At 37.5% G+C, this 13882-nt stretch overlaps 1 protein-coding gene across 1 annotated transcript in view; it reads right to left on the bottom strand.

Moving 5' to 3' along the window:
- Positions 1-13882, bottom strand: part of LOC120515335 (KAT8 regulatory NSL complex subunit 1-like) — a 69931-nt gene that overhangs the window by 12113 nt on the left and 43936 nt on the right. Inside the window, exons 2-8 of the mRNA XM_039736165.1 lie at positions 11676-11817; positions 11379-11480; positions 11047-11162; positions 7498-7693; positions 6932-7091; positions 5721-5942; positions 3680-3826 (exon numbers count right to left, since the gene is read on the bottom strand). Coding sequence (XP_039592099.1) covers positions 3680-3826; positions 5721-5942; positions 6932-7091; positions 7498-7693; positions 11047-11162; positions 11379-11480; positions 11676-11817 — 1085 coding nt within the window. The remainder of the gene's footprint in view (positions 1-3679; positions 3827-5720; positions 5943-6931; positions 7092-7497; positions 7694-11046; positions 11163-11378; positions 11481-11675; positions 11818-13882) is intronic.

Below are 13882 nucleotides of genomic sequence, written 5' to 3' on the forward strand. Positions count from 1 at the left end.
TAAAGATTGTACTGTATGAAAAGCTCAAGAGGAAGCAGTTCATGAAAAGTATCAAGTTTATTATTAACTATCATACAATGGTCAAAGATGTCAAGATTATTTCATTAAGCCCATTCTAATATTTGATAAAAAAAAAAAAACAATGTCAACATGCCATATACCGTATACTGTGTTTTATGAATATTTTTTTTAAGAGCAGACTACTTTCATTAAGAAACGGGTATCGTTGAGCATGCTTGAAACCATCAAATAACCTTTCTGTTACAAAAGTGACACCAAGATCACCTTTATCCATCACTCAGGAATTTTGATGGGCTTGTCTTATGGCCCAAACATCTACATCCAAGGGGACATTTCTCTCCACATAACCAGACAATTTAATGTATTGAAAATAACATTTAAAGGAAAGTAATTCAGACAGACTTTCTCATCCAAGAAGAATTCTATTACATAGTGACCTGCTTTATATTCATGATCAGTTAATTTACAGGGAATATATAATTTGCCATCTGGCAATGTAGGAAACTCAAGTCCAGTACTGAACTATAGTGTCAGTACACACAACCCACTCTTCAGGAAGCAGCTCCTCTTGAATTGGGAGGGTATCCCTATGGTTCTGTTTTAGAAACTGATAAATATTTCACAGATTTTTCTTTTTTTTTTTTGAGGCTTTGTCACGAGAGAAAGAGACAGCCTTAGGCTTAATATTAGCACAGAAACGAAGACATACATTATTAACCTCTGTGAGGTAAGCAAAATATTCTTATAGTTTTTCCATAATAAATGGAAACATATCCTTTTCAGGCCCTGCTTGGCATGATGACAAAGGCAATTTCTAAAGAGAGGCTAAGAATATAATACAGCAATACATTAATGTTAAACTTTGTATGTGTTTTCGTTTTCCTTCTTTATGTGACTGAGGTTTGTATTGAAAGATAAAAAGGGTAACTGTTTTTTTATGAGAGATGGAATTCTATCATGATTTTTGTTAGAATTTGAAATTGAATCATTCTGCATATAAGCTTATTCGCACTTTGTTCCTTTTGCAATAAGGAAGACTGTTTCAGGGATGCTATTATTATCGACTCAAACAGTTCTAGTCCATGATTGGGACATAACTAGTCAGAACATAAGCCAAGAAACAATCTAATTTTTAATAAAATTTTGGAATACAGATGTTAGCCTATGCAGACTTTAATGCATTTTTGATATAAAGCTAATATTGTAAAATAGACCTCTGATGGACACAATGTAAAGCCCTCATATTCAAATAGGAATATCAGGAAGGAAAAAACAGTAGTTTTACATGTAATGGCTTTCACTAGCATGCTTTAATGACTACACATTTCATGCACCAAATATGTCAAAGTAAAGATACTAAATTTATACTGTCTTCTCCATTATTTACATTTCAGTAACATATTACACTTACAAGTTAAATGTTTGGCTTGGATATAAAATGGATTCAGAAGGTATTCAGTCCCTTTCACTTCCCTGTCAATTTTGCCCATCAATATACACTCAGTTATCCATAATAACAAAATTAAAACAGGTTTTCAAAAAGATTTGCAAATTTATTAAAAACCAAACAGTGAAATTCCTGATTCATTACAAATATTCATATTCTTAATTTGGTACTTTATAGAAGTCCCTTGACAGCAATTACAGCTTTGAGTATTCTTGGGTGTCTACAACATTTCTTAAACTATGGGTTACAGACATGTTTGTGAGGGGTTTCCACATGATTGTGTAGTAAACTTAGCTAAGTTCATCCAAGCTCGCATACTATTTATTGCAGTAGCATGCAAAACAATGCCATTTATGCACCACAGGGAGCTTTTCTAGTTTTTATGGGACAAAAAAAATATTCCCCACATCATCACTTGCCCTCTCACAACCACTGAAACAATGAAATTGAGATAGATGACTGACAGACAAAGACATTAAAAAAGGAGAGGGGAGGGAATTAAACAGACAAGCTTGTGAGGTGATGAGACCACGATGTTAGTTGGAAATGTCAAAATGAAATTAACTCATGCAGCAGAAGAATGTGCCGATTTCCTGAAGCGTTATGAAGAGTGACTGAATACAGTTGGCGCATATATGTTGTATGTTAAAAACAGTTTCAGTGGCCAGGAACAACTGGTAAATACTTCATTATATGTTCGCCATTACAGCATACATTAAATCTACATCTGTAGCATTGTTTAACATGCCATGGTGAAAAAGAATTCCTTCTCATAACACTGGTTTAAAGTGGTTCAGTAAACTTCAGTTAACTAGCAGTGTGACAGACATGTTTGTTGGACCATTGCGAACTATAAAAACACCAGAAAACATCTGAATGTTGAGTACAAGCTGTAGACATTCAGCACAATGTCAGTCAGTAGCATTAAACATTTCAAACTTCACAGTTTACCAAATACGTCATCAAGATTTATCCTGTCCATATACCTTTTTTACCTAGTTTATTGAATTAAGTGAAATGTTAAACTATTTACAAACTCATTTAGAAAAATTAATTGTAAGGGTGAAGTTAATTTGAAAAATATTATACATATATTAATTAAAACAAGGTAAATAAACTGAATAGATGAAATGTTTTAGGACCCCTTTATTCCATATCTAGTGCCATGAATCAAGTAACTAAATTAAGTGATCATTCATACAAAACTTTCAAAAATCAGCCTATCCTCACACCACACCGCAATAATGTATTTCCCTCAATTTTACTAAAGTATAAAGTAAGCATGGACACTGGCAGTGATATATCTCAGAAATCTTTTCCCTGTTTTCTGTGATAATTATTGTTTTATTGAGAATAGGTCTGCTTCAACTTTTCTATTTCAGTAATATTCATATGTGAAATATGCTTGAAAGTAAACAAAAAAATGTACTTTTTTCTGTCAACGTCTGGCCAATGCTATGTCTATTCATGACCCCAATGTCATTATAACACTCCTCTTTTTGGGTCCCAATATGGTAGAGATTTCCTTATTCATCAGATTAAAAGTTTAAGAACCCCTGCTCCACAAGTTTGCACACACAGATTTGGGCAGTTTATTTGATTCTTTCTGGTATTTCCTTTCAAGCTCTATTAGAATAGATAGAAGGCATCTTTAAGCTGCCATCTTCAGTTTTCTCCACAGATGTTCTATGGGGTTTAACATTGGGCTTTGGCTGGGCCAGTCAAAGACAGTCATAGACTAGTCCCAGAGCCAGAAACTCCTGCATTGTCCCGACTATATACTTTGGATCGTTCTCATGCTGAAAGATGAACAATTGCCCCAATCTGAGGTCAAATTCACTCCTGAGTAGGGTTTCCTCAAGGAACTCTTTGTATTTGTCTGCATTCTGAGCCTAATGCTACAGTACACACTGATGGGATTAGAAAATGTATGAATGGATGGTTGTATGGATAGAAAAAAGCTAAAAATAAAACAAAGATGTGTATCTTGTACTATAACAACACCTGCAAACATCTGAATATAAACTTTTTGTCACAACCAACATCTTCTACTACTTCCTAAAACTCTAATGTGTTCTGCACCAGTCATGCAGGCTATATATAACTTTCAGTACATAAGAACTCTTTTGAATGCTAAAGCAGCTGCCTAAATTAAAATATAATGTTCTATAGCCTCAAAAAAAAACAAAAACAAACCTCAATGTCACTTACTGGAAGGGAGTGGGGTGGAATGTATCTTCCGAACAGGAGTAACGTTCCTCTCCATGGTGAGGTTGGTCTGGAAGTCTAAGGTGGGCTGCCAGCTGTCCAAGCGATGCCGGAGAGGATGCTCAGAGTTGTTCTTACTGTGAGGCAGCTCTGGAAACAAATTAAAAAAAAAAAAAAAAAAACACGACAGTCAAAGAGAGTACAAGAGAAAGCTGAGGTGACAGAACAGAAAGCTACCTCATTCAGATATTTTTTTGCAATCGCAACTTTTTACTAGCATCCATATATGCCATCCACACAAAGTTAAATGCAAACCTCTCTCAGTTTATCAACAGGCTCTCTGGCAAGTTCTAAAGATCAGGACAACTTCTGCTATCTACACTGAAGGATGCATTCCTTAAACTCCCAATATTCTTTTGGATTGGAAAGCACTGCGGGCACAAAAAATACCTTTTACAGACGTAGCAACCACTATATAACACATAGAACCAATGAGTCCTAAAAGTCAAATCTTCATGTCATTTCATTATATAAGAGTGACAGTGTCAAATAGTGTTTCTGAAATTGTTTGACTGATGTCAATTTTTGTTGACAAGATGATCATCAGCTTACAAAAATGGTGCCTTCTCCTGCTTTACACTTCCTCTGACATTTCACGCCAAAGCCCTATCGTTCTATATGTTACTCTTTCACCAAATGCTCCAGCCCACATCACTTGTGTCCCATACTGCAAGTTATCAAGCTGGATCCCCCACACCCTTGGTACCATCCATTGGCTGAGCTTTATTTTTTTAAAGACTACTATTTCTCATCCACCAAGGGAACTAACTATAGTTTACGCTTTTTGTGCTTTACAATAAAATATTATCTTATATTGTCCATTAATTTGGTAGTTTCTTGATAAACACTCACTTTAAAGATTTTATAAGCTGCTTTATTATAAGGGTGCCTGCTAAAAGAATATTAAAATGTAGGAAATAAATACAGATAGTTGCAATGAAACATTTACAACATTCAGTTGTTTCACTTGTAAACAAATTAAAAACTCAAAAAGTGCCTTAATTTACATAAAAGAGAGATAGGTAGGGAACATTACGTCTTCTTACATCTGGAAATTCATAAAGCTAATACTCTAGAACAATTTAAATAAACTGCTAAAAACCCATTATTTTAAAATGCCTTTTCCATGGCTACATTTTAGTTGTATTCCTATTAGTCTATAGGAGCAATGAATTATTAATTCTCTTCTGGGTTCTGCAATGCCATACTAATCTATGCTATTCTCTACTGTCTTTTCCGGTTCTTCTATGGTGACAATCTATGCTGTCACCAACACCTAATCAAGGAACCATGCTGCCCCCTGCATTTATGGATTGAATGGCAGGTGTCCCAGATGTCCACATGACCATCATCATCATGACACAAGTACCTATCAGTTCATTGTTCAGGCTGCTTAAGCCCATCAGTAGCCCACATGCAACCCGTTATAGTGAGAAGTAAATGGCAAACGCCGTACTGAACACTATGAAAAAAGACCCTTCTTGTTACAAAACAATCTATGGATCTTTACTTAGAAAGGTGTTGGTATAAAAACTGTGACAGTACTACCAAGGTCTTATTCCTGTATGTTTTCTTAATTTTTACAGATACTGCAGCATTTCTACAACCACTGGGGCCAAAGCTGCATCCATACAGACAAATTGTGCTGTGATGGGTTATACATAACAAAATGTTTCATGAAGATCAATAATATGGCCTTTATAAACGACATGGCATTGTGGTGCAGTGACACAAGTGTCCCAAGATAACTGTTATGCAGATTTGTCCAGAAGTTGCTTTATTGATGGAGGGTCCAAATCATAGAAAAACCTTAACATGAGGGGGCATTTAAACCTAATTAATTAAATACCAGACCAATATTGAAGAGACCCATAACAGTTTTCCAATACACTGGAGCAATAATTCAATGTGTAACCACATAGCACATACAAAAGATAAAAGGTACAATGTCTTAGTCATAAGTCTCAATTCTAGTTAAACTCACTGGCAGATGAAGGGATGGAGGGGGTGGTTCTATGGCAGCTGGACCGAATGGATTCGGAGACTTTCTTTTTGAGCTGAGAAAGACGGACACCCCCATGTTTTTGATGCCACTGCCCTTCTTCCTTATGTCGGTGAAGCCGTGCACTCTGTTCCCCAAGGAGAGATTTTGCAGTATGACTGGTGTCTTGTGTACGACCTTCCAAAAGCAAGTGCAGAGGGCAATCTGTGAAAAGCAGAACTAAGTGAGAAGATGTTTTTTCACCTGACCTCTTGTGTGTTTGGAGGCAATGACATATTGATGCCACAAAGACATTATGTATTCGGTCAGTATAACACCAGCCTTACATATAACCTAGTGGGTCAGTAGAAAATCAATTCCCATTTGCACATCTGTTTAATTTTCTCAGTGGTGCTGATAAACAGGTTTAAAATGAAATATAGATTGGTAGCCATTGCACTGCAACATCAAGCACAAAAGTGATGGTTTGACACCACAAACACACTGTATGACCTAAGTGACATTTCTGGAGCAGGTTAAGAGGACAGATGGATAAACTGAGAATGAAAACAACTTTACTATTCTTAAGTTCATTTAAGTTTATTTGAATCTGTATAGTCCAGGAATTCACTATGTGGTGAAGCACTGGACTTTAAGTCACAAACCAGGGACCACTAACTACAAGTTAGCCACAAATCTGTAAAGTCATATTACTGTGTGAGCCATATTAGGCTGGCTCTCAACTTCTAGCCCCTGACTCCTGTGTGTCCCTGAATCGCTGCAGAATCAAAGGCATCCAATGACCTGGATTTTAACTATAATAGAATAATACTTCCGACATTTCAAACCCAAAAACTGAATAGCACAGAAAGCCTAATCAGCCAAACAAAGGTAGTATACACAAATGTAGCCAAGCTACATGTGCTTGCTGGCTGGGAAAGCCTGTTTACAACAGGATGTGTGGTAGTCACTAGTCACCAACCTTGTTCTGCATCAGGTTATCCCTCTACATGTGTTTGTTCAACTCACTTTATAGATTAGTTACTGCAAAAAAAAAAAAAAATAGTACCCTGCCCCAATCACACCCAAAGTAGAATTTTGGCTGTGCACAATTTATGCACATATATAAATTGCACATATGCTATATATTCATGCACACTAGGGCCTATTTGTTTACACTCAAGGAACAATACAAACCATTCAGATGTACTCACCATTGGAAAATGATAGCACAGGGTGGAAGGAAGGATCAAGGGAAGCTGCTCGCTCTTTAATACTCCGAGACTTCTGGTCGGAGGTTTGCAAGGACAGGCTACGCTCACCCCAACCAATACACACTGAGGGTGGTTCACAGTTGCACTGCAGTGATACTGACTATAAAGAAAATATGAAGGGTTTCAGAGGAAAAAATCTGCACCAGAATGTTTAAACAACTATACTGAAGAAATCTTTAAATGTATAGCCATAAAGATTGTTTGACTACATTTATTGGTAAATAAGAGGTGTAATGGGAAAAATAAAAAGACAAATTTGGCATTAGGCTGCTCTGGGAAATGTTGTATGCACAGGGTTCTCCATGATTAACAAGGGATAATTATGCTAAATTGAAATTATGAGGCTTATGTTTGGGAGGGTGATATTTCTGCTTCTGTAGTCTTCAGGTAAATGGTGTAGTGGAGCTACTGAAAGAAATGAAAGTTAAAAGGATCAAGTTTAATTAGAACTATACTTCATGTCTGCCTGCTAGATGCTCTTTGTGAAAAGGCAAATAGTGCTGCACCTTGGCACGAAGATGGGGGGTTGCTCCAACACGAACCAGTTTGCGGCGTTGGTGCCGCCACAGGGGTCGAACTCTAGCTGCCACACAGCTGCTGTCAAGGGCAGAAGGGTTAGCAACTTGGATTTCCGGCCACTGCTGCTTCTTCCTGAGAACATCTGATGTAACATCCCACTGTTCTGGGGAATACGAAAGGGAGCTAAAGAGACAAAGAGGAATCAAACAGAACAGAATCATTGAAACTCTCTAATCATAATCACTTTAAGAAAACCGGATGCTTCCCGGGTAGAATTGATGTTTTAATGTGGCAAGTACTGGCTCTCTCTCTGCAGTGCTGCCTACATCTGGAGAAATGAGGCGTGACAGGCAGTAGGCTGGACCTCCACTGTAGCATCTCTACACACAAAGGCAAGCAATTTACCTTGTAATACGAAGCAGTCAAATTATAAAGAGTTTTAAGCACACAACAAGGCATCGTTAAATTAACAGGATGTACACAGTGTAGTTTACATATTTGTATTCCCTATATTTGGATACTGCAGACTGAAAGGGATTTACAGCATTATGTCCATGGGGGTCTTCAGCCCATCACCTTATAAAGGAATAACCAGTAGATAAGACAAATGTTTTGAAATCCTGCAAGACAGTTCATATGCACAAGTTCAATAGGAGATTAATAGGTGCACCCAAGTGAGCAGAGGGAGACTCAGATTAAAAAAGGATGCTAGAAGATAGTACACCAACAAGCACTCCTGAACAGTGAAACAAGTTAGGAAATGACGGCATGGTGCTTTTGGAGACTTAGTTAACCAATCTAAAAGTTGCAGTATTTAAACATTTTTTAGTTACATTATTAAAAGAGTCAGTTATCATATTTTTGCTAAATAAATATTTTTGTAACAATGAGTCTTCACCAGAAACAATTAGATGTGTTAGCAAACTAACAATTTTATAAACGTAACACTTTTGAAAGATGTACCTGATGGACAGTTAAAATCTCTTTTGATGTCTTAAGATAAAACTCTTGGATGGTTTAGACCAATTAATTACAGCATCAGAGAAATAATGAATCATTATGATAAACAGGTAATGGAGCCATGAGGTTGTTTTAAGTATAACTAAAATATGGAGCATATATTAGTGGTCCAAGCTTACAGAGGGATGTCTACATAATTTTGTCCCATTCACTTTTCAGTAAGATTTCTAAATTGTTTAAAATAGTATTAAAAAAAAAACAAAAAAACATACTAAGTATTTACGGTTAACTTACCTCAGCTGGTGTATCAGAGCTGCAGCTTGCACACACATACCCCTCCCTCCTGGGGCCTCATGTATAACAGCTTGCATAGAATTCACACTAATAAATGGCGTAGAAATGTATGTACGCATAAAAAAATTCAGATGCATAAAACTCTGTGTAAGTTCTATGCACTTTTGCTATTTTAAATCTCAATCAACATGAATTTTAATGCACGTGCACAAACATACAGTCCACCACGACTTCTTCCAGAATTTCACCTATTTGAATATGAAATCAATCTAAATAGTCCCTTCCATTGAGTATTTTGTTAAAAGACAATAGCACGTGTAAAATGAGGAATGGAGCGCCTGCTCAGTGAAGTGGAGGCAAGGAAGAACATACTATTTAATGGCTTAAGCAGTGGTGTAAGCAACAAAAGGAAATTGATGGAGTGGCACATTGTGGCGGAGGCAATCCAAAATTAAAGTTCAGAATGTTGCAGAGTGGTCTGATATCAATCTTGATGTGAAGAGGCGAGTTGCAGCTCAACGTCTGAGTGTCAACACCACTGAAGGAGGTGACAGAATTCTGGGGATCTCTCACCGTTTGAGCATCGAGCTGCTGCAATCATTGCCTAGACATTCATAACCAGCATGTTAAAGTTGCTCAGTCAGTGGGCTGATAAGCAGAGTGAGCAGCCACTCGGGATGACTAAGAAACACTCAAATGGTCAGCCAGATCATGTTGAAAAGCTCCTGAGGCTAAAAACTCAAGGGTGGACACAGCTTGCAAAGGAACGGGTACAGAACAATTCCTTAAAGTATGCTTATTGTAAAGCCGACTCCAGTTCAGCGTACAGCTCTTAGACGATAGCACTGAAAATCTATATCAACTTAGGAGCTAGTCAAAGTCAAGGGACAAGAAAGTATGATCTCTAAATACTCTGCCAAAATTGTATAGTTGTTTTTTTGTATTCAAAGAGATTTAGCAAACTGTGACCCAATTATGTCTTTAGCTATTTTTCAGTGCATATTCACCTTAGGTAAAATATGATAAAATTTAGAAATAAGACTGCACGTCTGGGAATAAAGCAGGCTATGACCAATGAACATTTCGTCTGTTGACCTTGCAATTAGTAAATGCTACCAGTGGACCATCGCAGGGCTACCAGCTATAACAGTGATTGGCTAGCCAGCAGAGGACAGATGTTAAACCGCTGGATGGTTACTACTAGCATTCTAGCAGCTACTAGTTGCTGATGAACTGCTAACTATTGAGCGGCCAGCTGCCAGCAAGCCAACAGTGAGTCACTGACTGAAAACTGTCGGCTTGCTGCTGTACCCCAGGTGTCGGTTTGCTGATGATCTGCTGACTGGCGGTGGGCTGTCCCAAAATAGACAGCACAACGACAGATTCTTGCTTACTAGGATGCACTCTATTCTAATTCCTTCATTTGTGATATCTTCTAACAATGCTAAAGCAGTCATGGTAGTTGGAATAATATGGCCATTCCATGCACCATTATATTGCTACTGATTGATGATAATCAAGTGAATTAAATTTATAAACGATATGCATTAAATCGGTATATTTGATAAAGTCCACGTCATGGATGCAGATCTAAAACCACATAGGTTCAGTTTTTATACATCTTGAACTGAACGTGGAAATGGGCTTACGCAATGTTTATGCGTATACACCCGTTCATAATAAACGATCTTTTTGCCATCTGGAGCAGCTATTGAACGAGTAAAAGAAGAAATTTACAAAATAAACAAGCTGAAGTAACTGCTCTCAAGGTAAAATTGAACTAATCCAGAATTTAAGTCATACAGAATGTTTCTTTGTCTTCAGACAGAAGAGTTAGAAAATTTGGCAATGCTTTTCAATGGTAACTTTTGAAATTTCAAAACCATGTACAGTGTACTCTGTGTCAGTTATTTCAATGAAAAATTAACTTTCCAGACAAAATTAATTTAAACATTATTTATTCACTGAGAGCCAAGTTGTTTCATTTGAGAAGACAGATGGACAGACAGACATGGTGATTACAGTTGGTGTTTTTTGTATTATATACACTTGCAACTAAAGTGAGATGGACAAAACAAGCAAATTCTAAGTGGAACAGAATAATCTTGCTCAGCTGCGTTAATACAAATGTGGCCTAAATTTAAGGTAACTTAAGGTGACTACCACACTTAAACAGCTTTACATGTTCCATTTGACTGATTATAATAGAAAACTCAAGTCACTGGGCAGGCACGTTAACCTGGGCCAAGCACAGAATTGTATAACATAGGTCAAACACTGACCTGTGCAGGGCTCCATTTGGTGGACAAGGAGGTACAGGAGTCCTGGAGGAGGCAAAGGTAGTCCCTGAGCAGCTGGATGAAAACACACTGTCCAGTGAATGGACTGAATGAGAAGTCTGAAAGAGAAAATAAAAAAACACATTACACATAAAGGAGAAACAAAAGAACAACATAATCTATTTGGAACAAGGAGCTCGAGTTGCATTCAAGGAAACTTATGCAGATCATGAAATCCTTTGTATTGGTGTAACATGACACCACTGTGACTGAAATCCCAACCCAATAAACAGAAAAAGAAGAGAACAAGTAAAAAGAACAAAGTTGATGTTTACCTGGTGATTGAGGCCATGTATGAGATGAAGGGCACTGGGAAGATGGGGCGGCGTGTGGCACAGTTCATCGGAGGATGGAGCCTCACCCAGGACCACGGGCACCTGGCCAAAGACAAGGTAGGAAAGTGAGTCTGCATGTCAGCAGCAACACAAGTGCATCCCACCTCTCCCACTAACTTCACTGTCTCAGCCAGGAACCACAGTCCAAATCGTCCACTCCAGCGTCACAACACAGCCACACTGTTAATAGTGGTCCATAAAGCAGTGTTCTCCCTGCAGCAAGTCAGAGTGCTGTACCTTGCTGGTGCGGGTGTGCCTGCAGAGCTCCGTTTGCTGGCGAATACGATATTCCAAGTCAGACACTTGGGCCTGGAGCCATGCCCATCGACTGCCTAAGGCTGCTCTTTGTTCTGCCCATTGCCACTCCGCTTGGCATGACCTGCATAGATAAAGGAGGGAGCAAAGGAAGACAGCAGTCATCATTTCTGCCAATGCCAAATGAGGTCAAAATAACTGTATAGGACCCTGCCAATCCAATTTAAAACCAACTGTACAATGTCACTTTGAAAGCTTTAATTTCGTTTCTCAAGTCTAAAAGATGCACTGTTTTAAACAATTTGTGATAAAACAAGCATCTCAAATCAACACCCATAATGAGACTGTGATTGAAACCCCAAACCATCCTGTTGTTAAAGGGAGAGGGAGCAGAAGGTGTGCACAGCAAAACTGAATATCTGGTATCGTCAGTTGACAGCAAAAAGTTCAATCCTGGCACATGAAAATTAGCTTCAGTACTTTCAGTTGAGAAGAGACACATAAAAAGAGTTAAAACCAGAGCCTCTTGAACTTTATATTATATATATGGTACAGTTTTTCACCAAATGATTTACATTACAACACACCCCCACAGTTTAATAAGTGAAAGATGCAGAGTGGGAGTTTCCAACTGTGAGAAGTCCAGCATCAAATATCTGAGGGTTCTCATGGTTTTATGTACTTTAACAACAGGACTTCTGGGGTGAAAGAACACAAATCCTGACCTTCAATGCAAGGAGTTTACAAAGAGAATCTACAGCTAATTAAAGCACATTTTTAAACGAGATTCACTCCTTACAGTGAAGCATATGCTCCATGGTCATTTAACCCTTTGTCACACATTCTACTTTCTATCAAATACTAATTCAATTCCATGAAAACACACATATTATTTACAGACACATGTAGCTATATAAGAACTGCCCGGTAAAATGCATCAAACGTGTCATAAAAAAGAAATAAATAAATCTTATTCAAAGGTACAAACTGACAATTGAATGTAAATAAGTTGCTCGTTTTTCCTCACACCAATTTCAGCATAATATTATCCCAAACGTAATATACAATATTATGATATTTTATACATCTGTTTTTAGACATAGCGTCCAAGACCAGCATATTATCATTACCAAAATGTTCTTAAACATGCTCCTTTTGTTGCATTTTAGGACAGATCTGTCTACCCTATTGCTTTGCTCTTTGATCTACCACTGAAGTAATTGACTGATTTGTAAACAATTCCCTGGTACCTTAAACGTCACACATGAGAATCCTGATCTGATGCTGTTTTATGCTAGGACTGTTAAGCATTCATATTTCTGATCTTCCTTTTCTCATTATAATAGAGCACCTTGTCAATACCAGCAATGTTTATTTTAGGTATTTCAGTCAACCTGACATTCAGTTAGCTGCGGATTTGAAACACAATACCTGAAACAATGCTAATATTAGTTTTTGCTTTAAAAAAACGTGAATCGGTTTAGTTTAGTCCTATATGTCATTCCTTGACCGAATGGTCTCACCTGCAGCACTGAACTGCTGTCCAGCACAGGAAAGTATCAGATTTTATAAAACCTATCATCCACTGGCTTTTTTATTATATTGCTAATTTTCCTTTCTTAGTGGAACTTACTACAGCTTACACTTCTTGCAATTTAGAGTAAAATATTACAAAGAAAGCTATGAATGTATGTCAAAGAGAGAAGAGAAGAGAAACAGGAGTGTAATGAAAATTAAAAAAGGACTTGGCAGCAACAATGGTAGAACTGGAACACTGTGGTAGATTCATGGGGTGAGGAAACACTAGCAGAAACAGACTGGACTGCTCATGTTATAAACAGACAGATAAAATGATTTAGGTGTGACAAATGGAGAACAACATAAAAAAATGACCCTGCTATAACAGATAATACGAAAGGCCATTTTGCAAAATGTCAGTATGAATGTAAAGGACAAAACACATCCTTAAAAGAGACTGATAAGAGCACAATAAAAGTATACTACATGGAAATAAGCACAAGCAGATTTTAGGAGTTCTTCAAACTTTTGGTGAGTCTGCTTCCTTCTATAGGCTTATCTTAAAAAACAAAAAAAACTATTTTGTTCCTCACATTGAACATTCACCTGTGTAGTTACTAGCTTCAGAGGCCTTTCTACACAGTGGAACGTCCTATCTTAAACTGAGGTTA

Source organism: Polypterus senegalus, chromosome 15 (genome assembly GCF_016835505.1).
Source record: "Polypterus senegalus isolate Bchr_013 chromosome 15, ASM1683550v1, whole genome shotgun sequence".
Taxonomy (NCBI): domain Eukaryota; kingdom Metazoa; phylum Chordata; class Cladistia; order Polypteriformes; family Polypteridae; genus Polypterus; species Polypterus senegalus.